The sequence below is a fragment of the Physcomitrium patens genome, chromosome 2 (assembly GCF_059467195.1).
Source record: "Physcomitrium patens ecotype Gransden chromosome 2, ASM5946719v1, whole genome shotgun sequence".
In the NCBI taxonomy this organism is placed as follows: Eukaryota; Viridiplantae; Streptophyta; class Bryopsida; order Funariales; family Funariaceae; genus Physcomitrium; species Physcomitrium patens.
The window spans coordinates 19977177-20001587 of record NC_143411.1 but is presented as its reverse complement, the minus strand read 5'-3'; the positions used below and the strand labels follow the sequence as shown (position 1 = coordinate 20001587).

Here is a 24411-nt window from a genome sequence, read left to right as displayed (position 1 = left end):
TCCACTGAATATATATGCATCATAAGAAACTTAAGTACTTCATATTGATAAATATTTTGAATTATTATCAAGCTTATTGGAACATATATTTATGAAGATTTTCTTTCAAAATCACTTATCTATTTTAAAAAAAATAAGATTTGTTAGATGTTCTTATCTTATATCAAAAGAAAGAAATGCAAATTTTGATCAAGAAAGAATGATTCTCTTGAAGGAAGAGTATTTTCATTTTTGAGCAATAAAATCAATATTGATTATTGATTCAATCTTTGTTAAGCAAGTTCAATTGAATATAACCTCTGATCTTCTTTTTCTTAATATTAAGATTAATCCTTCTAAGTTTTATAATACTTTTAAGTTTGAGTTCAAAAATAACCTATTCTATTTCAAGAAACGATTATATATTTTTAAAGACAAAATATGATTATATATACTTCAAGTTCATTATAATTTTTTAATAGTTGAATATTTTGGATATAATAAGACTTTGGAACTAATATCTAGAGATTTTTGGTGGCTTCAAATGTAGAAGGTAGTCAAAGGCTTTGTACAATTATGTGATATTTTTTAAAATAAAAAATCCCTTGTTATTAATCTTATAGACGTAAATCAAGTTTTGCACCAATTTTTAAAATAACCATGGCCTTTTATTTCTATAGATTTTATCATCGATCTTCTATTCTTGAATTTGTATAATTCTATATTTTTAATAGTAGATCATTTTATTAAGATGGCATATTTTGTACCATGTACAAAATCTATCATAAGTGAAGAAAAAATTAAATTTTTTCTTAACAACATTTATTGCTATTATGGATTGTCCAAGGATATTATATCAGATAGAAAGATTTAATTTGTATCAAGTTTTTAGGGAATTCTTTTTAATATTTTAAAAGTAGACATAAAGCTATCTTTGGCTATTTATCTTTAAATTGATGGATAAATGAAAGTCGTAAATCAAATTTTGTACCAATTTTTAAGGTATACTTTCAACTATCAACAAGATGATTGCATAATTCTTTTATTATTGATAAAGTTTACTATTAATAATATGATACATTTTTTTATATAATAAATACATTTTTTTATTAATAATAATTACTATCTAAAACTTGATGCTTTTGACTTCTTAAAAGTTAATAAACTTGTGATAGAAGATTTGAAAAATCATTTATCTAAGCTATATACAACAATAAAGGCATAATTAAAAGAACCTCAAAAATAAAAAAGACCAATGTAGATGCCTATTGTAAAGAGCAACCTCAATTCCACATCGGCAACAAAGTATGGTTATTTCATTACAATATTAAGACTAGCTGCATTTGTGACAAAATAGATTATTATAAGCTTAAATCATTTCCTATTTGTGAATAAGTAAATTATATTGCTTATTGATTATATCTACCAAAGTCTATGAAGATCCATTCTATATTTCACATGGCTCTTTTTGAGCCATATAAAACAATGAATATCATGGAAAGAAGACAGATGCCACTGCCTCCCATAAAAGTGGATAATAATTAAGAGTTCAAGATAGAAAAAGTTTTAGATTCAAGGTGGCACCAAAATAGGTTGAAATATCTTATTCATTGGCATAGATATGATATTAGTGAATGCACATGGGAGCTAGTAAAGAATCTTGTAAATTTAGCAAAGTAGATTAATGCTTTTTATAAACAACATCTATAAAATTTAAGATAAATAATAGCAAATTTTTATTGTAAAAAAAATAAGATTTGAAAAAGATAGCATTCTACTTTCTATTTTTATTTGTAGTTCTTATATATTTGTAATACTAAAAAAATGGAGAACCAACAATAAGCAAATTCAATTCAAGAGCTATCATTTGTTAATTTATCAAATAAGGCATTTGTAGAATAAGTAGTTATTTTCAAAATGTAGATACCTAGTGTATAATATAAACAGGGATAGATAATTGCTGAAAAGGTGGTTCAGCAGGTAGAATGGATGAATAGTCAGGAAAAGTAATTATCATCTATAGTATAGGAGTTGGTATCTCGGAGTAGTATAAGGAGGATGGGAGAGGGGAAGAAAATGCCAGACTGTGAGAGTTGTGAGCCGAGGTAAGCTTGGTGCTACCTCTTTTCTTTTGTTTGTTATTTTCTTTGAATAAGAGGATTGAAAGTTTCTGAATATTGTGAAGTGAATTATGGAATGGAAATGCGATTGGTATTATTTGAGAAGAAGAAAGATTGAATGCTGAAATCTGATTATAGTTCAGCAGAGAGAATGAGTCTGTGTTTGTGTGAAACACTGTAATGTGAATGGCAGTTCTATGTAAAGAATTCCAGTGATTGGAACGAGGATAATTGTGTGTTGAAAGCTATGAGGGCGCAGTATTAGAGTTGGAGATTATGAGGGTGAATATATTGGTGGAAATAACAGTTATTGGTATGACTGAATTGCTGTAAGGAAGAGACTGATAAGGTGAAAGAGGAGATTGTAGTTTCCTGGTGTGTTCAGATATTGAAAATAGAGACGATACATTCAAGAGGTAATTGATTGTGTGACCCTAACGTGAACGCTTAAGCAACTACTCATTCCCCATATTCGAATCCCCCTATACGGATTTATTCTGGAAGATTTCTTCCGGAATAAGTAAAACGAGCAATCACAACATTGTTATTGTCACAATCTTTAAGACATTTGAGAAAAACTAAATAGTTGAATAAAGAGATATAAAATTTCAAATTTTGAAAAAATATATATATATATTTTATAAAAATAAAAAAATTGAAGGAATTTTACTATAATTTAAGTATTTCATGCAAAATAAAGGGATTTTTAGGAGCTAAAACTTTATATATATATTAAAAATGGATATATGGAGCTATGATAAAATTTTGATATAAAGATAAATTTTGAGATGAGATTATGGATTTTCAAGATAATATAGAATTTATTCTTAAATTTTACCATAAATTTACTACCAATTATCTGATATCTTAGAAATCCTAGTAGGTGATTTACATTCCAATATACAAGTATCCAAAGACTATTTTCTTCATATTTCAATAACCTAAAATTTAAATATTAAAATAATTTTTATATAGCTTAATAACATGATAATATATATATTTACAAAAAAATTGAATCAAAATCTTATCAAATTGCTTGAAATATAGCTCAAATCACAACTACTAGTATATCAAGTTACTTATTGCTTTTAGATTCCAACCACCGATGTGAACTTTTAATATATGATTTATTCTAATTTAGAATTTATTAAAAATATATATATAAAGTACAGCCAAAAAATTATTTTTTCCATATCTAATTGCCAAACCTTTATTACTTTTTGTATACCTGCATTATACTCCAAAGAATGAAAGTAGATACAAAATCAATACCTTGACTTTGAGCCCCTATATTTCCTTCATAAATACTCCAAATTACACAACATTTGTATCAAAATTATATCCAAAATTCTAAACTTATTCATTCTAGCCTTTGATGTTCAAAAATCTTCAAAATAATAATTATAATTCTTAATAAGGCCTCCTTAAAGTCCATTAGATATGATTTTTGGCTAATAAGAATAGAGATTTTCATCATCTATCTCCATTTATCATCTATTTCCATTTTCTTCAAAATATGTAGCAAACATAATTTTCCGCATCTTGGATTTCTTCAACATATGATAACTACTCAATGTGCAATTCATTTCTAAAAGAGAAAGAAGGTAATGTCACACACATACATATTTATTCCAATAATTATCTATATAATGAGATAGAAATAGATAAAAATAGATTAATTTGATGATATCTTCTAGAAAAACTTCCTAGAAGTTTTTTGGATACAACTTTGACTTTACAAATGTTTGTAGGTTAAAAACTTGGTCAACAAGTTAGCCATGTATCATTCATATTAATAGCTTTTGAAACAAGCTAATTGTATAGAGCACATATAGAAAACTTGCCTTACAAGTTAAGACATGTGTCTTGCAATTTGAACATGTATTAGACGTCTTATAGAACATCACCACAAAGCTCCTAGTTAGATAGTATACATGGAGGCAAGAGTGAAGCCTTCTTTATTCTTGTCAATGCCTTTCTTGTTTTTAGTCTAGTTTCAAGAGTCTATATACTTCATGTCTTTGGCAATAGTTACTCTTGTCTTAATACTAAATTACTTTTAGAGTGAATATTTATTCTTCATGAGTTACATAAGAAAGTTTTTAAGTTCTTCTTGTTTTGATTCATATTTTTGATATTTGATTAGGATTTATTTAGGATTTTTTTGAGATTTATTTAATTTTTTATTTTTAATATATTCTTTAGAGATTTATTTTAATTTCTTTAAGATTTTTTTTTTTATTATTTCTTTAAAAAAATTATAAATTTTTAATGATTTTTTAATATTTTTTTAAAATTCTTTTGGATTTAAATAACTTTGATTAATATTATTAAGATTTAATTAGAATTTATTTAAAATTATATTAGAGTTGTTAGGATCTTATTGTTGTAATTTCTATTTTACCTTCCACTCTTAGATGAGAGGTGCAATTTCAAGCAAACTTCATATAATATGACTCTATGGATATAACAAAATACATATTAGAATGGCTACTTAATGAATGAGATCTAAATAAACAAATTCAAGTGATTGTAAGCTCAAATAAAGGCTATTTTTGAAATTTTGATATTAATTTATTTGCAGTGAAGATAAATCAAGTAAACATGAGAGAAAACTTGTTTGAGAGAGAGTCTTGTAAGTGCCTTATATTTTATGAATTGATTTTGTTTTTAGGTGTTGATATGGTTAAGATGGCAATGACAAAAGTGAGCTTATTTGTCATATTTTTTTTTAAAAAAATTAATTGATTTGTACTAGCAATCATATGAATAGAAATATGAGAATTGAATGAATGTTGTTTGGATTAGTATCCATAAAGCACTACAACAAAAAACAAAGTGGGCATGGTGTCTAACACATTGGAATTTAAAAATTCTAAAATAAGAATCTTTGATACCATATTAGAATTTAAAAGCAGGATTTATATTAAATATTATATTTAATATTGAATAATAAATATTGTTATTGTATGTATTAACACATGTAGTTTATATTGTTAAAGAATGTACATTCAAAAGAATTGCACCTTTTTGATAAGGTATGGCTTTTAATGTGATTTATAATCTATTTATTTTATTTATGATTTCTAATAGCTAGAAAATTATGAAAAAGGTGAATATTCAACAACTAAGTTAGTATTTTTAACTATTAAATTTTGAATAATTTTTCATCATAAAGATAGGCCATAAAGATGATACTCAATTATATGTTATACCTCAAGAATGCAAAATATGCTAAAATAGTACACTTTGTGCAAAGACTTCTCTCAAGTTACTAAATGGTATGTCTCAAATAAAATAGATAAGATTACTAAGTTGTAAATATGTTTAGGTTCTTTATATTCATATAAATCATGGTTTGCTTTTTATGATGTCTTTCTATCTTGTTGTAAAAATGGTTTACAATTTCATGATTTGGATGCTAGTTGCATGAATGTTATTAATTATCATGATTTGTATAATTTGGTGGTACATGATCAAAGATTGTTAAAGCTAGAAGTGGCAAAATTGTAATTCCAATATAATTTTAATTATTTTTTATTTATTTTTTAATTAGATAATATTTTAAAATTTAATAACTTTTATATCATTATATCTTTGAATCATACAAGATCAAATTTGTATGCACTCATGATCTCTAAGAACTTTGTAACAATATTAAGTATAGCTCAAGTCACAAGTTATCAAAAAGTTCCTACAAATCAAATAAACAACAAACAAATATACATCAAGTTTAATAATATAGACTAATATGACATGTATCATTAGACATTACTTTTTGAAAATACATAGTATTAGGTTTAGAACTTGGGATATATTAACAATATCAAATGTATTTCTATTTAATTAATAGCTTTTTAACAATATCAATTATGCTTTTAGCTGATTCACAATATAGGTGATAGTATAAAGATAGTAGAAGTAATAGAAATAAATTTTATTTTTATATAGACAATAGATACTCTATTGCTTGCTATTACATTCAAAGTTTTATAAACAAATTAATTTTGTGCCCATTTTTTATTTTTAATTTTTTTTAAATAGAAGCAAATTTTTTCTTTATTTTTATTATATATTTTATCAAAATTTATTATAAAGCTAAAGAATAGTTTTAAATTCTTTAGAATACATGAAAATAGATGGATATTGTTTGAGTTTTATTTATTTATGTATAGTTCTTAGTTTTAAGCATGGAACTACGGATAGCTTATAATTAAAAATTAATATTGATAAGCTACTAATAATAGATATTAAGTTTATTTAATATTAAATATTATTATTTAAATTATTTATAAAAATAAATATTAAATAAATTATTAAATTAACCATCAATATTATTTTTAAATTTTTAAACTTTCTAATCTGCTATTTAACAACAAATACACAATATCTGAAGAAAAAAAAACTTACAAATTGAAAGAAAAAGGTTTTATTTTTTTTAAAATGTTAGCCATCTTCTTTTTTCAACCATGATATCAATCTTCTAATGTCAAGATATTATTTTTGCACCATTCACTTGATCTGAAATTTTTCATAAATATTAAAAATTAAATCAACTATTAGCTCACAAAAAAAAAAAAATCATTTCAATCCAATAAGAAAATAGCTCAAAAATATAGAAACTTTCACCAACCTTTAACATCTAATTTTTGAGACCTTAATCTACTAAAATTTTAAAAAAACCTTTAGTAAAACCATCTAATTAAACTTAATTTACAATTAGCACAATTATATTCATATATCCACAACTTTTTATTTGTAGATTTGCTACAAAAGCCATACGATTTATAAAAATGTAACTGGTTTATTCCATAAAAACAAAAAAAAAACAAAATTATCTAAAAAAAATTTGACTTTGAAAAACTTTCAAATAGTCAATGTTTACTTGAATTCCATATATCAAACACTTGAAAAAATCCTATGAAGTTTTCCGCCTAATTTCTATATCCAATTAATAAAAAAATCCTACATTTGTTCTAGGTGCATGATTTTGTACCTTGCACTCTAGTTTTGACCTTGGTTCAAAATTAATTCTCTTTAGATATCAATATAAGATTTATCTAGCCAATTTTTCATAAAATCTATTCTTTAATTTTACCTAAATATTTCTATAATATTATTTTTATAAACCTACTTTCTATTGTCTTGTTTATAGCCTTATAAAATAAATAGAATTTTTTTCACATAAAAAAATTAATACTAAATTGTTATTTATTATCTCTCTAACCTTTACCTATATTTTTTAAAGTAATTTTCTACTATTTTTTTAACATAAAATCTTCTATAATATGTATATATATACATATATAATTTCTTTCATCCAATAGTTGTATTAGAATACAATAGTGAGTATTATTGCTATGAGTTTGATTGTTGAATGTAAAGATAACAAAACCACTTGTTTATAAAGATCTTTAAAACTTGGTATAAAAGAAAAGAATTAAAAGAATGTAAATTAAAAAAATAAGATATATATGAAAAAAATATTTCAAAAAATTAAAAAATTATGTATATTTATGAAAAAACTCAAAAGACTTTTTTCAAAGACAAGATGACTAGAGACTCTTAAAATTACACAAAAAGTGGTTGTAAATACTTCTAAGAATGAATAAAGATCATAAAAAAGACATAAATCTTTTTCCATCAAATGTGTAAACTAAAAGAGAGCAAATCTAGACAAAAGTGCACTTTTAAATCCAACTTGAGTAAATCCATTAGAGTATTGAGAAGAATGAAACCTTAGATAAAGCTTTACTTGTTGTAAAAATCTTTAAAACTTTGATCTTATTCCATTAAACTTCTCCAATATATTTATCCTTACCTCCTTCATATTTATAATAGGAAGGCTTTTTGGATTTAGTTATGAGTTTGATTTACTTGCTTCTCTCAATTGCAAAATTTTTTGGCCTAGACTTTCAACTTCATTGTTAATTTCTTCCATAGGCAACAAAATAATATGTCTATGGTTGATGTTAAAAATATGTAAGATTTTCACTCTAAGAGAGTTGACAAGCTTGTAAAGATATGCAATAGTTACAAAATCTATTAACACTTCTAGCAAGAATAACATCCATAGTTTATTTTTTTTATACAAAAACTCAAAAAAATCTACAAGTCAAATTTGAGGAAGATAACTTACAACCTCTAATATCAAATAAAAATTTCTAAAAAGAAAAATAATCTATTCTTTTAAGAAAAAAATCAATGTTAGAAAACTAAAACATTAATTTAAAGATGGGTGGTCTACAACTTTCAAAACACAACAAAAGAAGTGAAGTAATCTATTGACTTCTAAAAAAAATCAATAAGAATAAGTTAACATTCTTATTAAATTATCAAGGACATGAATTTTAAAGAACCAAAGAGTCAATATACTCTTTTATTATTCAAATAGGATATATAATCACTCAAAGATGGTATAATATTGAATTAGAATAGCTATTGCTAAAGAAAAAAAAAAAAATGAATCTCTTAAAACAAGTCTAAGAACAATAAAAATATTGGTAAGAGTGAAAAATGCTTAATTCTTGCCTCTATTTATACTATCTAATTAGGAATTACATGGTGACGTTCTATAGGACCTCTAATATATATCCAACTTACAAGAGACATGTTTATCTTGCAAGACAAGCTTCTTACATGTATATCAGAGCATTAGCTTGTATTACAAGCCACCAATATTTATAATATGTAGCTAATTTCTTAGCCAAGTTTATACTCTACTATCAACTTCAAATATATATTAAATCAAATCAGCATCTATGAAGCTTTTAAAAAGCTTTGCTAGAAGCTATTATCAAATCTATATAAATTTATCTTTTATTTAACATATCTGATTTATGTATGTTTGTGACACAATGTGTTATGTAAAGAAATTCACAAATGAGATGACAATTACCTAGATCATCTTACTTCCAATCATTATAGAGAAATTGGTCTTCTTGTCTTAAAGCTTGTTAATGTGGTTGTGCATTTTTTTATTTCCTTACCTGATGAAGTTGATATTCTACATACTTACAACTCCACTCTATTACTTGTCTAGCAAAAGTTAGTGCACTTTTCATACAAATAAAAAGTTTATATGAATATCTTCTATGAATATTAATTTCTAATTTTTTTAATATAATATGATATGTTCTAAAAAAACCTTTCTATAGATCCTTCTTAAAATTTTAAAAGACCTTTTAATAAACTTTCAATGTCTCGAAATCAAAAAAGATCAAGATTACTAAAAAACTTATATCCATTTATACTATTTTTTATATAAATTATGATTTTAAGTATCATCCTAAAAAGAAAATCTCTATATCTATCTTTTGACATTCCTTCTCATATTCCTAACATGTCTTATATTTGATTCAGTACCAATTGCTAGAGGCATATCATTGATAGTTTTTAAAATCTAAACACTATCCTTTTGAACCATCAAAAGAGAAGTGAATTTAAGAGATAATCAAAAGATTTTACAAAATAAACGACCTAACATTGCTTTGAGCCTTGTTACAAAGGTAATTCAAGACCGGGAGATAAGACATGACTAGGATATATGCACTTTTAATGATGGTCCTCCAAATCTTTGTGATGAATGAAAAAAAATGGAAACCTAACAAAACTCTTATGACGAAGACCTAACCAGATTTCATTGACTGAATATTCTAACACTGAGATCCTCAGAGAGGAAGTAATTGTGGGCTTGATGAACAGGAATTCAAAAATTGCTCAAAAACTGCTCAGTTGTTCATGAGCAATGAGTTTTGCTAATGTCTGAGACTTTGGTGTGCAATGTGTTCACCAAAGTACTTGTGCACTGTACATGTGGAAATACTTAAAAGCTACTGTTTGTTTCTAAAATCGGCTGTATATGAGCAGCAATTTTTTCTCTTAGAAACTTTTCACAACGTCTGATTTCCTGTCCGATCCCATTCCCTCTATGCACCAGCTCTTGTCGACGAGTCCAACTCTGACATGGTCTAAAGAATCTTGTGCCCGTTTGTAAGGGAATACTCCTACACCCAACCCTTCAAGATGTCTCGCAATCCATGTAATTGTTCGGCGTTCTACACATGTATGAAGAGCATCAGTGTTAAAGTGTCAAAACAGAGAAATACTTCACTCGTTTCCAAGAACATCAGGATTCTAATAGGTACATCAGATCGACCGCTAGAAGCTATCACTACAATCATGCATTGAGCAGCATATTCACCAATAACATTGCCACTCGCAAATGACCATTCTGTGAATTTGAATTGAAAATCTCGCGACGTCGTTTGCCACACATTCAAATTGCGCCTGTTTCACGACACCTATTTAAACATGACGCAACTAATCATAATGCAGACCCTTCAAGCTGAAAAGATATTTGGAGTGTACCTTTTTGATTGCACATATCTTTTTACCGGCATTTTCAACGTTCTGTTGGAATTTTTCTTGCAGCTGACATAATGTACTCTTTTGCCCTGATCCTGTGGAAGGTAGTTTATACGAGGGTCTGAGCTATTTGTTCGAGCTCCTGTAAAAGAAAATCATACTCATGCAACTCAAGAAATTAATATCATTATCACAAGTCTGCTAAGAGATCTCACTTCGCTTTTCGGCCATGGCCTTCAGCTCAGCCTCAGTAATTTTTACATCGCAGAAGAGGTCCTTCGATTCTTGAACATGAATTTTGAGCTCTTGAGCGATCTTTTCTTGCCATATCCTTCCCTTCTCTAGATGTGCTGATTACCAACAAAAATATGCTCAAACTCATGGTGTGGATAGCACCATCTGATAATCAATATGAAATTCATGCTCAAGCTACCATTCAACATCATACGAGGATCCAAGAATTTCTTTTTAACCTCATGGTGAAGTTACGAAGTTGATAAAAAAAAAAACAATTCAAGACGCTTTCTTGATGAAGGATTTACCATGCCTTTTCGCCTCAAGCTTCTCAAACTTTCTCGTGCAGATATTCACGAAATCATCCCTGCAGAGATCTAGTAAGAAGGTCGGAGCTACCAACTTTGTGAGAGCCGAGCTCACATGACAGATGAATTCGTGAGAATACAATTCCACCAAGCTAAGCAAGAGAGCCCCTAAACATGACTTACAAATCTTGCTGAACTTGAGAATTGAAAGAGTCTACTTCCGACTTGAGATCCTGCAACACGTTATCCAGGACTTGGTTCGTCTTCTCCTTGACTTGCACCTCCACCTTGCGCCGAAAACTCTCCAGCATCTTTTCGACCATCTTAACCGACCTGGACTTCAACATAGTAAACAAAGAAGGTAAGCTTATATGCAGCCTGCCGTCCTCTGGAATGCCACATACTTCTCTGTGAGCATACATGATGGAGGATTATAGAAAGAAATTTTGGCTATTTATCACTCCCTCATGTTTTCAGGTGTACAAATTCGTGGCGACTCAGAGACATACTTGTGCAAGTAAACGGCGCGATTAGCAGAATTAAAAAAAAAAAAAAAAAAAAATCGTAATCAAATCGAATAAACTACCTAGTTAATCCATCTTCATCCTCGTTTTCCGAGTCGGATCCGGCCGCAACTTTAGACATCATACCTGCAAGGAATTTACAGCAAACAGCGGTATTGTAGGAAGAAGGTGATGCTGAAGTGTGCGTGGCTCATGATATGTACGGAATTTAAGCAATTAGTTCATTATCGAATGTCATTTCCTACTAGTCGTTAAAAGATCACTTAAGCGAATAACTTCGTGAACTCACTGGTAAACAGTTCTGAACTGAACATTGGGTCGGGTTTCCCTCGACTGACGCAATTCATGCCATCACCGTCATTGTGCTGAGCTGCCAAAGGAATAGTAAATTTCACTTTAGGGCCTTTAGATCGCTTGGATGGTTGATTCCTGGACTTCGGCAGATCCCCTGGAATACAAAGTTTCAGCATAAAATTCTCAGAACGAAGAGGAAAATATTGCAAAAGATCATGTGCTCTTGCTGATAGAAGGCCCAATAAAAGTACCATATTTTCTGTCATACCGGAAAAAACTAGTTTATTTTCGGGTGAAAGATAAATGATGTTGGATCTGATTCAAATTCACTAAAATTGCAAAAAATATTGCACAACATTCATCAATGTGGGATTCATGGAAACATCAAAATCGTATTTCTCACCCCTTGGTAGCAACTTATCATGGGCATGTGAGACGGAGTCGGCAATCTTAATCTTGTTTCCATTTCCCGGGCATGAAATCATCCCAGATCTGGATCGCGCATTACTCATCTTAGAGCACATATAGTTAAGGACAGCTCTTAGTACCCAGGTTTCCCAGTGACAAATACATGAAATTTCAAATGTTATTGTAATGAAGGAGATAGCACATCGAAGGAAGGAAGAAATGATTTGGATTGTTTTACACGAAAGAAGAAGAAAGGAAGGAAGAAAGAAAAGTGAGAGGAAAAAGTGGAAGGAATGGAAACGGTTATAGAACAATGAGGATACAAAAACTCGCTCCCAATCTTCAGATTCGGAGACTGAGTCACGATCTGCAAAGGTTCTTCGTTTTCGACCTGCTTTGCCTTTGTAAGCCATGCCGCATGATGACCCGCTGCTGCTTGATAAGTCAGGTGGTGAATGTTCAGCAATTCTTCGTTTTCGAGCAGCTGATACAGGGGTCGAATAGTATAGGTCAACATCTTTCTCCATCTCAGCCGCTTTGCACTCGTTCTTGAGGTCAAAATTCTCTGTTACTTTCGTCAACAAGTGGGTTTCCTTCGATTTGTTTCCCGCATTCTTTTCCGGCAACCTTTCAAGCGAGTATGAAGGACTTTTCTCTTTGGCAACCACTTTCGCCGATGGATTGTTTTTATTCAGGTTAGGGGTACAGATTGATGACCCCAGTCCATCATCTCTGAGCAACTGAGATTTTTCTATCGTTTCCGAACCATCACGTGGTTTGTATGCCCTGGCGGCAACTGGAGATTCGAACTCTTCTGCATCTACAAGTGGAGTGATTGCGCAAGGGTCGTGGACTTTAGCTTCCGATGACACGAGGCCTGATCCTCTCATTGTGATTGGACTCAGATTCTTATCGTCGGGAGGCTCTACTTGCAGTATTTTAATTGGTCTGTCCCCCTCGTCATACGAATCACTTGTATGAGTTTTGTCTACGAGAGGAGAGTCATTTTTAACATCTGCCTGATCAACGTGAACAAGTTTCGGTGCATGGACATGGGCTTTCCCATCATCGGGCAAAATATTTGAATGGATATAACTGTGGTCAATTGTTACCTCTTCATTCTGCCGCGTGGAAGTGTTGCTGGACGTCAGTGTGTTTCTCTGAGAGGAAAGTCCCTTCCTTTGGTCGGATGATTCTAAGACGTGGATATCGGGATTTCCTGTGGAAGGTAGTGCAGGACCTTTACTCATGACTGGAGATTCGAATTTGGAGCAGACTTTCTCATTCTCTTTCAGTTTCAATGTTCCTCCGCTTGTTGATAATGCAGCTCTCTTTCCGCATTCAGTTCCCGATCGTTGAAACATCCTCATATTTTCACTGCTTAGTGTCGTCCGGATTACCTCATCGGAACTCGCTTTCGATTGTTCAACAACATGAATTTCGCCTGCTGGATTTTCCTCTCTTAAACTGACGGCAGGAAATATTTCTCTCTTCTCAGATGCATCTGGAGACATCTTAATTCCCTGCTTATCTCTGTCCAGTACTGCTCTGTGCGATTGCAAATCTAGAGCAACCTTCAATGTGGGAGGCGAGCACACGGTGTCATGTTTTCTGTCTGGAAGTGCTTGGTGGCTCATACCTGTAGAGTCCAGTACCTTCCTCGGTCTACCCCTTGGACGCTTGACGGTTTGAACCTTTTCTGCGGAAGCCATCAAATCTTGTTCTCGAGTGGTTGTATTTGAATTCCGTGCAAGCTTCGGATTCATTTTCTGGATGTCGTTCGCTACGGCTGCATCAAGTTGCTGGTCTAGATGAACCTCTGGTGAGGGGTTTGAATATACTTGGTGAGATTTAGTGTCTGCCATTGCTTGATGATTTAAAGCCCTGGTATCTACCTTTCTCGGCCTACCTATTTGACGCTTCACTATGGACAAATCTGCTCTCCGGATGCTGGTACAGGAATCGAGCACAAATTGCTCTCTCTCGGGGCCTATTACCACCGCTTCTGTTTCTGACCGTCTTCGTTTGCGATTGTCACCTCGTGAATCTAAGCCCAGCGTAGCTTCGGAGAATGAGAATTCACTGCGAGTATTGGTTTGGTTACGTACAGTAGGTAGACACAACGTTACCGAATTTCCCTTTTGGGCAGACTCGACACTGTGAGAGTGCATTGTAAGTCTGTGAAGTCGCTTACAACCTAACTGTGTCACATTCGATATGACAGCTTCATCAAGTTTCTGCACACTGACAGCGTCCCTCCCGTCAAGCTTCTCAATGTTTGATTCGTGATGATTATTTGTCAGTCTACTAAAACTTTTCGATTTCTTCTCTTCACATTCTAGACCTATTTCTGATCCACTTCCGCCACTAGAATGATGATTGCCGTTATTTTTTACAAGGTTTCTTGGCTTTTTCTCTTCTTGATAGTATTTAACATCAACAGTGCTGGTAACGATGTTGCGCTTGCGTCTTCGCAAATAGGCTCCTTTCTGAGGAACTACTGGTACAGCCTGGTTTTGCGATTGAAATTTTCCGACTTCGCTGCCTTGTCGGGGATTGCAACTTGGTTTCATCCGCAAGCGACGATGTTGGCATACGTCCAAGGTGCCACTCGGTCCTGCCCCCTTCAGTTGAACATTCACTTTCTTCGAGGGTGAGATACGAAAGGGAATTTCTTCTCGTAATAGTTCGGCTGCAGATAGTATATCGCCACTATTCATTGATATAAATTCAGCCGGCCCTTTGATGTTAGTCGCAAGCTCCACACTAGTTTCTTTTACATCTTCGCATTGCAGGTCGGGTGAAATTCTGTTGAACAATGATAATGATAAAGCTTCCTCAATTATCTGTGCGCATGATGAAAGCTTCTTCGTAGGGTTTTCGTCTACTCTAGTCTCCCAATCAACAGTAGAAGTTTGTTCCGGATGCAGATTACTTGCCCTCGGCTCATCATTCTCTCCCTCTAAAGCATTTTTCGGTGGAACTTCGTTAGAACAAGAGGCTGGTTTCATACAGTTGGTGACACATGGTAAATGGACACTTGGTTCAGTTTGCGCTCGGACGTCATCCTTGCTCGCATGCGTAGGAATGATAATGCCCTGTGAAGACTTCCGAATGATGCATCCCTTTGATATATCTTGTGACGTCTTACAGGGTTTAATGTTGGCTGCTTTGGTCTACAAAGAACAAAAACATGTCAATACAATATCCATGCGTACCAGCTTCTTTACAAGTTACCTTAATATAGCATTCAATCTTATACGACTAAGAAAACATTTTGAGACTCACCCTCATTGGAAGAATCCTGGGCAAGACGTGTTTTCCCAGTAAAAGAATGTCTGCAACCCAAGTGCAAACACATCAGTCATTCACTTACTGGATGTAAAGTGAAAATCTTATTTTGCATTTCGCCCTAAAGTCTTGTAACAGGATCTGACAATCCCTCAGCATACTTCAGCATGTTTGGGCATTATCCTAGACTACTGAAATTCCCAAACCCAACTGCTCGTAGATTTATAAGGTTGCCTTAAGCGAAAATTCATTGCTTATATACCTTCTTCTGCAAACGAGAATTGGATAAGCGTTCGTTTGATTTGCAGCGCTTGTTCCTACAGAGAAGGGTTCCATGTTTGGGCAGTAATATTAAAACGACAACGAGAAGATAAATTGCGGTGTATTATATCTAACTGCTTAGAAACAATGTCAAGACAACTTCAACTCAAAATAGGCACATATTTCTTGATCTTCTCACATTTACAGATGTCTGCAAACTGGTTTGCCCATTGACGGTTATCTCCAACTGCTTGGGCGTAGATTCTGCAGAAGCAAACTTCATCAATTTACGATTAGGTCGGATGCTTTGAAAGCGAACAATGCACAAGCTTGAGAATGTCATGATTGTTCACGTTCTCCATAAATATCCACACTAGATCGTCAATATTAAGTTGTACTCAAAGCAATGTCCTATTATTCTGTTGGGCATAGTTACAGTCCACGCTTCCGCACCCTATTTCAATAGTATCCATGAAAACAAGTGAGACTGTCCCAAAGGCACTGAGTGGTAATAACAATTACTGCTACTCTCTGAGAGAATGTTCTTCACACAATAGAACAAGGACAGGAGCTACTTCCCAAATTCGAAATGAAAGTCATTATATGATTCTGATCCACAAAAATGAAGAGTTCCTTGAGCTTACTCTACTAGATTCGATATGTTTAAGTTAGGATCTAAATTCTCTAAAAAGTCAGGAGTGTCGATTGGAATGGGACTTACCTCTAACGCCCACCACATCAATATACAGTATATCGAAGATTTCAGAGCAACTATACTCCTGACAAGGCACGAGCATGTCCGGCTGTATGCAATAGCGAAGCCCAAAACCATCTTAAGCGTCAAACAGTTGAATATCAAAAACATTGATGCTAAACAAATTAGTGTTAGATAATCAACTCTACTGGTGCAATCAATTCATGTATTAGGTTACAGATCTTTTAATGCACAACTAGGTGGTTGCACAAGAATATCGAAGCTCTGCAGCAGTTCCTCAAGAGAACATTCATCTATCTGTGACGAAGAGCAAGCAGAAACTATTGCATTAAATACGAAACAAAATTAAGGATATTATTTATAAATATACCTTTAAGAAAGAGTGTGCGTGTGTGTGTGTCAGAGAGAGAGAGAGAGACTTACTGCTGCTGCACCCTGAGCTGAGCCAGTCTTAGATAGAGCATGAAAGCTGAAGTGTGTTTTCCCAAAGTCAACCCATCTTTCTTCTGCGGTAGTAACATTTTGACCGTTTATTTTCACCCATTCACTTTCGAGCGAGTAGACACTATCACATACACAAATTTATGCACACTTATTAGTTCCAAAATCTGATATCTAACAGTTCAGCAGATGCTTTCATAGACCATCGTAATGTGATCTCCCGTCACTTCGTTTCAGTCACTACGGTAGTAACTGTTTTTCAGGAAAAATTGTTACATATTCTTCTTGGAACCCAGTTACATGCCTGTATTCGTTCCACAAATTTGCAATTCACTGGTCAGATGATAGTAATACTTACAACGACAGTATTCAAAGTACATGAAATAACCACGACTGACCTTCGGAATTGCCTCGTGTTGTTGTTCACCAGCATCACGAGGTTCCGAATTTCAGGCAAGAGATTTGGTCGCCTTACTTTAAGTAACGATTGAAGTGCACATTTATATGTTTCGTCTTTTATAGAGCAAATAAGCTCAGGATCTTGTCTAGAAAGCCGGTATGATATCTCCACTATGCTGGCCTGCAGCTGAAAATCTCCGCATCTCGACAGGAGAAAGTTGAATAGATGCAGACTGAGGAAGATGCGATAGATAAAATGAATGTAGTGATGGAAGGTAATAATTGTCAAATAAGATGAATCTCAACATATTTTTAGAAGTGCATTATTGTGTGATTACTGAGGAATTTTCATTTGCAGGGTACAACTTAGATTCAACCAATCCAAGAGTCCATCAACGACCATTTATGAGAAGTACTTGGAACTCGGACAAAAATGGGAAATGTTACAGGAAGAATAGGATAATTTGAAGAAGAAACCACTGTCGTTTCTTTTCTCCAAACAGGAAATGATAAAACATCCACAACCAGAGCCAGAAGAGCAGAACTACACACCAGTGGGCCCTTTGCTCCAAAAGAGCTCGTTGGTTTGCAGGACATCTTGTGATGAGAACACACAGAGTCTCCACAGTCGCTCGTCGAAGGTTGACGGAGGCTAATTTCGTTCGTATAACCGCCAAAAGACGAGAAATGAAGTAAGTTCCACATGCCTCCTTACCTGTCGAAACATTAAGAAGTTACAACTCGGCACCCGCTGCTTAAATTCTGAACAATGTGGGTTAATACATATGAGAGCACATTCACAGGGGCATCATCAATAACGTGGTGCAGAGTCGCTAACACACGATTCGTTGATTTCCGAGTCTATCATGCAGCAACCAATGGACAGAGACGTCTTTGTTCTCCACACGTTAGATGTAGACGACCTCACGGTTGAAAATTAGTTTCTCGAAGCGTGTATTACCATTAACTCTAGACACTCAACAAAGGACATATATCACGGAATAATGTTTCATGTACCTCCAGTGACTTTACTTATATCTTCGACGAGAAAAATAATGTCCAATAACGAATTCGACACGTCTGATTTTCCGTAATCTTTCTGCAGCAAGGTATCATAAACCTTCGCCAACACTGGAACAACTTCAAGTTCCGGTGTCTCATGGCAGGATACAGACTTTAACCACCTCTGTAAAGCCCGCAACACTCTCTGCAATGTTGAATGGTCTAACTGCGGGATCCGCACAACCTAAAAGAAATAAATGATTAGGTGGAACAAATCCCAACATGTGTGAACAAACAATAACGAGAATTGAACCTTAAGAATTTCTGTTTTTTGACAACGAAGAGCCTTACAGGGATAACATCTCAATTACTTGCATACCATATGCACTCCACATGTTTCCAGCGGTTCAGGTTGTGAGATTACAACTTTGAATTCTTTCACTGCGTATTAAATTGTGGATCTAATCATTCAAAGAAAGCTACATGAATAAGTCTAGGAAAAATGGAGTATCCTCGTATTGAAGGCGATGGAACACCATGGGGTGACGTATCCAAAAAAATCTGCATGACACTCTTGACACTGGAATAATTTGCATATCATTGAAAAGTAGACAATATCAACATTGGAATCTCAGGAAATGGTACTGAAACATGATTACCTCACGATGTTCAAAGTAAACATTAACAAAAAAGACACAAAAAAGAAAGAGGCATCGAAGTTAAACTCACGGAACTAGTGCATACCTATAAGGTTGTACTAGTTAGCATCTAATATCAATGTGGACAAACTTGCAATGACACACGCTGCACCGTGCACACTTATAAGTTCTGTCAATAACGATACCATGCTGTAGGTTCTGCATGCGCTTCGATCTCTAACAACTCTTTACATGCTCCTTTGCAACAAAGCTCAAACAAACAATTTAAATGGCAACAGATTGTTGAGGTTGAAAGCGGACTTTTACTAGATATTTGCAGATGTCTTGTATTGGCGGATCAATGAAGCCTGGTTGGGAAGAGCAGATCTGAAACGACGAAAGACCCTTCCGACTAGTGTTTTCAGCAACTCCTGGCGCTGAATTCGTCATGGCTCTGAACAAATTCTAAACATTTCGTAATCTTGTTCCAGTCTCCAGTGTACTGCTTTCGTGATCCAATGAGTTTCAAATCAAATCGTTGAGCTGCAGAAGGTTTTCTGGATTTACTGACTGAAATGCTGAAAAGAAAGTGGAAGCTGCAATTAGAAAATATCTAAGCAATCGACCAAGAGCTACGGAATCGAATAGTCTTTTGTCAGTTTGCCCACGTAACGCTTCGTGGTAACTACATTGCAACCAATCTACAAGATTTCTGCAGAGGAACAACCACACAAACGGAAATGTTCTGTTTCACATGCTTTCATACTTCCATGACTTTAAACAAGAACAAATCGATAAAAGATATATAATTCATCAAAATCAAGAAGTTAGAATTAGTATAAAAACCAAGAAACCATCTCCAGAGAGACGTGCAAAATGTGATTATCACCTGAAAGAAGAGCTTCTACAGGCTGAGAAACGACGCCGCACAACCAACAAGATGCGCTTCTCGGGGGAAAACTGCGTGGTATCGAACAGTTGAAGCTCGCACATACTTTTATTCGAAAAGTATTTCACCTTCGTCATCCACCTGTCTAACCATGAGCGGCCTACCTCTCCCGCCAAATGAAGGACACTGACGTGACAGACAACAGGAAATCAAAATGATCAATGGAAACTTCGTCGAAACATGCGGCGGCGCTCCTGAATTCCACGGAGGCAATTCAAAACGGAGGCCAGCAGGAAAGCGACCCAAGAGCGAACTGACGTCTGGCGGCTTAACCTTAACTAAATCTCAACTTACTACTCTTGCTTCAGTGGTGAGTTACTAGTCAAGTCACTGCACAAACTGGCAGAGAGAGGCTGTCGACGCGCCTTCTCTTCTTCGACACAACCAGCACAGAGGGGCGTGGAGTTGGGACTTTCTCTGTCAACGTTTTGATTGTGCGGGGCATCTCGTATTTCTTCGTCGCCGTGCTGAGTGTACTTTAAGAAGCTGGCATGAATAGAGTTGTGTGAGTTTTGGTGACGCAGTGAATGTTGGAGTTGAGTTTGGTGTGGAGCGAAGGGATAAGTTGTGATGGTGAAGAATCTTGACTCCTAGTGTGAAGAAGGGTTTGTCTTTCATGATCAGAAACGAGCTCCGTTGTTGCACTGCGCGCAGTGCTTCTGCAGCAGTTGGTGGTAACTTCCACGAACAGGAGGTTTGTGAGAAGTGCAGGGTCGAATTGTTACTCCATTCCGGTGTGCATTTGCTGCACTAGTGTAGTGATTCAGATTGGGAATTCGAAGTTGATTGACCTTTTGAAGACTTTCAGATTTGAATTCTCAGAGATATGGAGTGGAAGGGGTTCGCTGATGGTGGTTTGCCGTCGATGCTCGCTGGGTTCGTCACACATCCTCTGGACCTCATCAAGGTGCGCATGCAATTAATCGGAGAAGGAGCGTCTCATTCTCTCGCATAGAATTTGCATGGTAATCATTTATCCGTTGTTTCACGTACAGGGCCATTTCGAGTTGGACTTGATGTAGCACGCTCAGAAGGCATAAAGGCTCTGTACTCTGGTGTCTCTGCCACCCTCTTGAGACAAGTCCTGTACTCCTCCACTCGGATGGGTCTTTACGAGTATCTGAAACATCAATGGAGAGACGAGTCACAAGAAGGATCCCGACTCCCCCTCTACAAAAAGGTGATTGCCGCTTTGCTGGCAGGGGCTTCTGGTGCCGTTGTTGGAAACCCCGCAGATTTGGCCATGGTCAGGATGCAAGCCGATGGTAGACTGTCCCTGCGCGAAAGGAGGAACTACACCGGAGTCGGAAATGCTCTGTTCCGAATGGTGAAACGAGATGGCGTGTTGTCATTGTGGACCGGGTCGGCTCCAACGGTGACTCGAGCCTTGTGACCGCCGCTCAGCTGGCCACCTACGACCAAATTAAGGACGCGATCACTGAGAATCACGCGTTGCCGAAAGGGCTGGCAACGCAGGTGGTTGCAACCTGCGGGGCGGGTGTGCTGGCATCCGTCGCTTCGAATCCCATCGATGTGGTGAAGATGAGAGTGATGAACATGAAAGTGGGTGCTGGAGAAGTTGCTCCATACCGAGGTGCTTTGGATTGTGCGGTGAAGACGGTGCGGACGGAAGGCCCCATGGCTCTATACAAGGGTTTCGTACCAACAGTAACTCGCCAGGGCCCCTTTGCTGTCGTGCTGTTCCTGTCATTGGAGCAGATCAAGAAGGTGGTGGAGGGTTGATGCAGACAGTGACGGTAATGTAATTGAATATTGGTTGGAGTTGAACAAAGCTGCACGACAAAACTGCAGATGGTTCCTTGTGGAGCTATTATCTGAGGTGCTGGATTCTGGTACTTTTCTGGATTTGTATATCTGTGCTTGCGCAGTCAGAACACTGGACAATTTATTAGCTTCCACTCAGACTTAATAGTTGTGACTAGCACGGTGTCCAAAACCTCCAAATCCTCTGATTGAGGGTATTCATCTTGTATTCTTTCGATTTCCTTCCAGGTATTTATCTGTAATTTATCACTAACATTTCGCAAGTGCACCGGGACCGAATTCTTAAATTCTGCACAATCCACTTTCATAGACCCTTTCGACATGCGTTTGGATACACCAGCGCATCCTTCATTATCGTTGTTCTGATATGCTTGAACGATGATCTGGGATTCCACCATTAAAAGCTTCATTTTGCAAGTCCGATGCTCGGTTTAGAGAAGTGACGTAGCTCCACATCGGAGTGGGCTATCAATAAATAACAATGAACCGAAAATAAAACATGTTGGATTCTGAAAATATCATTCTCGAAAACCATCTATTGTCTTGGGAATGTTGGTATGAAAATAGACGTATAAACCAGCTCTGTGTGGAGTGAAACAACCAGCAGAACGTTGTCCACCATGAGGTTTTGCATGGCACCAGCATCCTCTTTGATATAGAATTCCACACATTTCTGAAATCTCAAGCAAATTCAAGTCGAAGCTACACCGATGCAAGTGCCCGTAAACAATCTGCAAACTGTGATACTTATTGAACATTTCAAGCACGTCAGTTGATTTCTATGACTTTCTGATGACTGCGCAACTAGCCAAGAAAGACCTAAGATGACACTGAGTATCGTAAAACGCCACCCTGTAGCTTATCATCAGCACGGTTTAATTTGCACTGCTGATTTTACGTGAATCCTTTGGCATTTTTATATTGGCCGTCCTGATGACGGACAATGGAGTGTGTCGTTTGACATGGATTGAACGGTTGATTGACTTCAAGTTGGAGGATATGACACGTATCTGGCCCAGAAATAGTGGTAATTTAAGGCATACAATCTCTGTAGTCCTGTAAGGGAAGAAAGGAAGAAGAATGCCGAAATATTCTTTCGTACCAATTGTTTTTAGAAGTTGGCAACCTCAACGTGATTAAGCTTTCTAAATAATTTCGCACAAGTGGACACGATTATTGTTTTACACTATATCAGAACTAGCCAGATTAACGGTAAAAGTACGGTACATCAAGAACTCCTTCAAGAATGAAAGTACCCCAACTTTCCGATAATATGTTGACATCGGAGAGCCTTGTCCTGCAGCAGCTCGTACAAAATCCGTAACCGACTACGTTTGATAGTTTGGGCACGAGTTCAATATAATATTACTGACTTTGTGAGAGTAGATTTTCTCATCCTTGTCTAACATGTACTCAGAAATGCCCTCGAACTGACCTTGAGACTCTCAGGGAACTCGTGGAACGCCACGAACTCTCCATCGAACCATGATAACCTTGCTAGAGGGTTGCCACACTCGAACTTCTTCAACCCACAAGACTTTGAAAAAGATGCGGCCATGGAACCGAAGTACCCAGAGCAACGTCTTGTAGTTCTTTATTCCCGAAAATATGTTCAGTGGGATCAGTAAATGTGATATCCTCTCTGTGCGAAGCAAAAAAACATTTATGGTAATTTGTAATTTGTTTGTAATACAGTATGCACTCATGGAGTAGTAAATTCAGTTGCGACAGAAAGCAAGACCAACCCGGATAGCACTAGATATAGCTCGCCTCAATAAAACATGACCTTCCATGCTTTCAAAAAGAGATGAATATAAAACACATTCTGACCATAACCAAAGGTTGACGTCATTAATTTGGAAATAGAGTTCATGTTGACTGATGTTATTCATTTATGTTAAAGAATACCAAAAAATGTACCTGTAGTTGTAGATGTCATAGTTCAGGTCTTTGTAAAATTAGACTGGAAGCTCTTCTCGGAGATTGCGGATAACAGGATCACAGTTCCCGTAGAAATTATCCTTTTCTGAGCATTCCTGCTTTTGTCTTGAAGGAGGTGTGATACTTTCCTCTAATTTGGTCTGGACTGCCAATAATAATTCTAAACTCTTCCCAATATCCTCTATCTCTGCAAACATAACAATCTCTTGCTCTTTCAAGAAAGCAGAAGCAGCGCCATCCGTTTGTACAGCAGAAGATGATAGAAGGCGCAGTGACACCAGCAGAAACTCTCTGGTAGCACATTACAAAACAGAAGAATATATAAGCTTCGACCTTTGATGTATGTTCTTTTATTACTTAGAAAAACCTCTTAATTTGGGATTCTAAATATAAAGTATAAGTGAATAAGATGTCAGGAATCAGCGGTAAGTGTGTAAAACCCCAGCGTGCTACTCCATTCCCTCGAAGCGTACTCCATTCAAACCCAAACAGAAAAATTCACCAGTGCTAATCACCTCTCCAGTGGCAATCACCTCTCTTTTCCTCTCCGTTTCAACGCCTGTGGTAGAAACAACCCTTGAAACTGCAGGTGTACCCCTTAACGGTTATGCTCAACAGGGGAAAGATGATAACTCCTCAACGATTATACTCAAATCGTAAGTATTTCACAGCGGATTCAGAAGCGCGAAACATCATCGACATCAAAAATGACACTAGAATAATTGATGCGGATAAGTTTATAGATTGTTTGTGTT

General features: G+C 35.1%; 2 protein-coding genes and 1 long non-coding RNA gene across 10 annotated transcripts; 1 reads left to right on the top strand and 2 right to left on the bottom strand.

Moving 5' to 3' along the window:
- Positions 1–9714: 9714 nt before the first annotated feature.
- Positions 9715–20004, bottom strand: LOC112278771 (uncharacterized). 8 transcript variants are annotated; one of them, XM_024512514.3, is made up of 19 exons: positions 19871–20004; positions 19303–19559; positions 18359–18587; positions 17894–18056; positions 17341–17574; positions 16925–17066; positions 16508–16589; positions 15986–16050; positions 15788–15842; positions 15523–15572; positions 12558–15410; positions 12230–12338; positions 11822–11980; positions 11595–11658; positions 11192–11341; positions 11009–11067; positions 10682–10816; positions 10470–10561; positions 9715–10156 (listed from the first exon to the last, which is right to left on the bottom strand). In XM_024512514.3, the coding sequence occupies exons 2-19, from the start codon at positions 19429–19431 to the stop codon at positions 10106–10108; spliced, it is 4821 nt and encodes a 1606-aa protein (XP_024368282.1). In that variant the 5' UTR covers positions 19432–19559; positions 19871–20004; the 3' UTR covers positions 9715–10105. The 8 variants fall into 8 exon arrangements, 5 of the variants coding, with proteins under 5 accessions (XP_024368282.1, XP_073385975.1, XP_073385979.1 ...); XM_073529874.2 differs by lacking the exon at positions 19871–20004 and having other exon boundaries at positions 18723–19430; XM_073529878.2 differs by lacking the exon at positions 19871–20004 and having other exon boundaries at positions 19188–19430.
- Positions 20005–20282: 278 nt separating this feature from the next.
- LOC112278773 (mitochondrial uncoupling protein 4-like) lies at positions 20283–21964 on the top strand. Its single transcript, XM_090248271.1, is given in 3 exon segments — positions 20283–20806; positions 20926–21315; positions 21318–21964. Coding segments are annotated over 3 exon segments (774 nt in total). The 5' UTR covers positions 20283–20778; the 3' UTR covers positions 21674–21964.
- Positions 21965–23026: 1062 nt separating this feature from the next.
- LOC149989782 (uncharacterized) lies at positions 23027–23796 on the bottom strand. Its single transcript, XR_016501800.1, has 2 exons — positions 23636–23796; positions 23027–23357 (listed from the first exon to the last, which is right to left on the bottom strand). It is a non-coding gene; the product is annotated as an uncharacterized LOC149989782 (long non-coding RNA).
- Between the last annotated feature and the right edge of the window lie 615 nt (positions 23797–24411).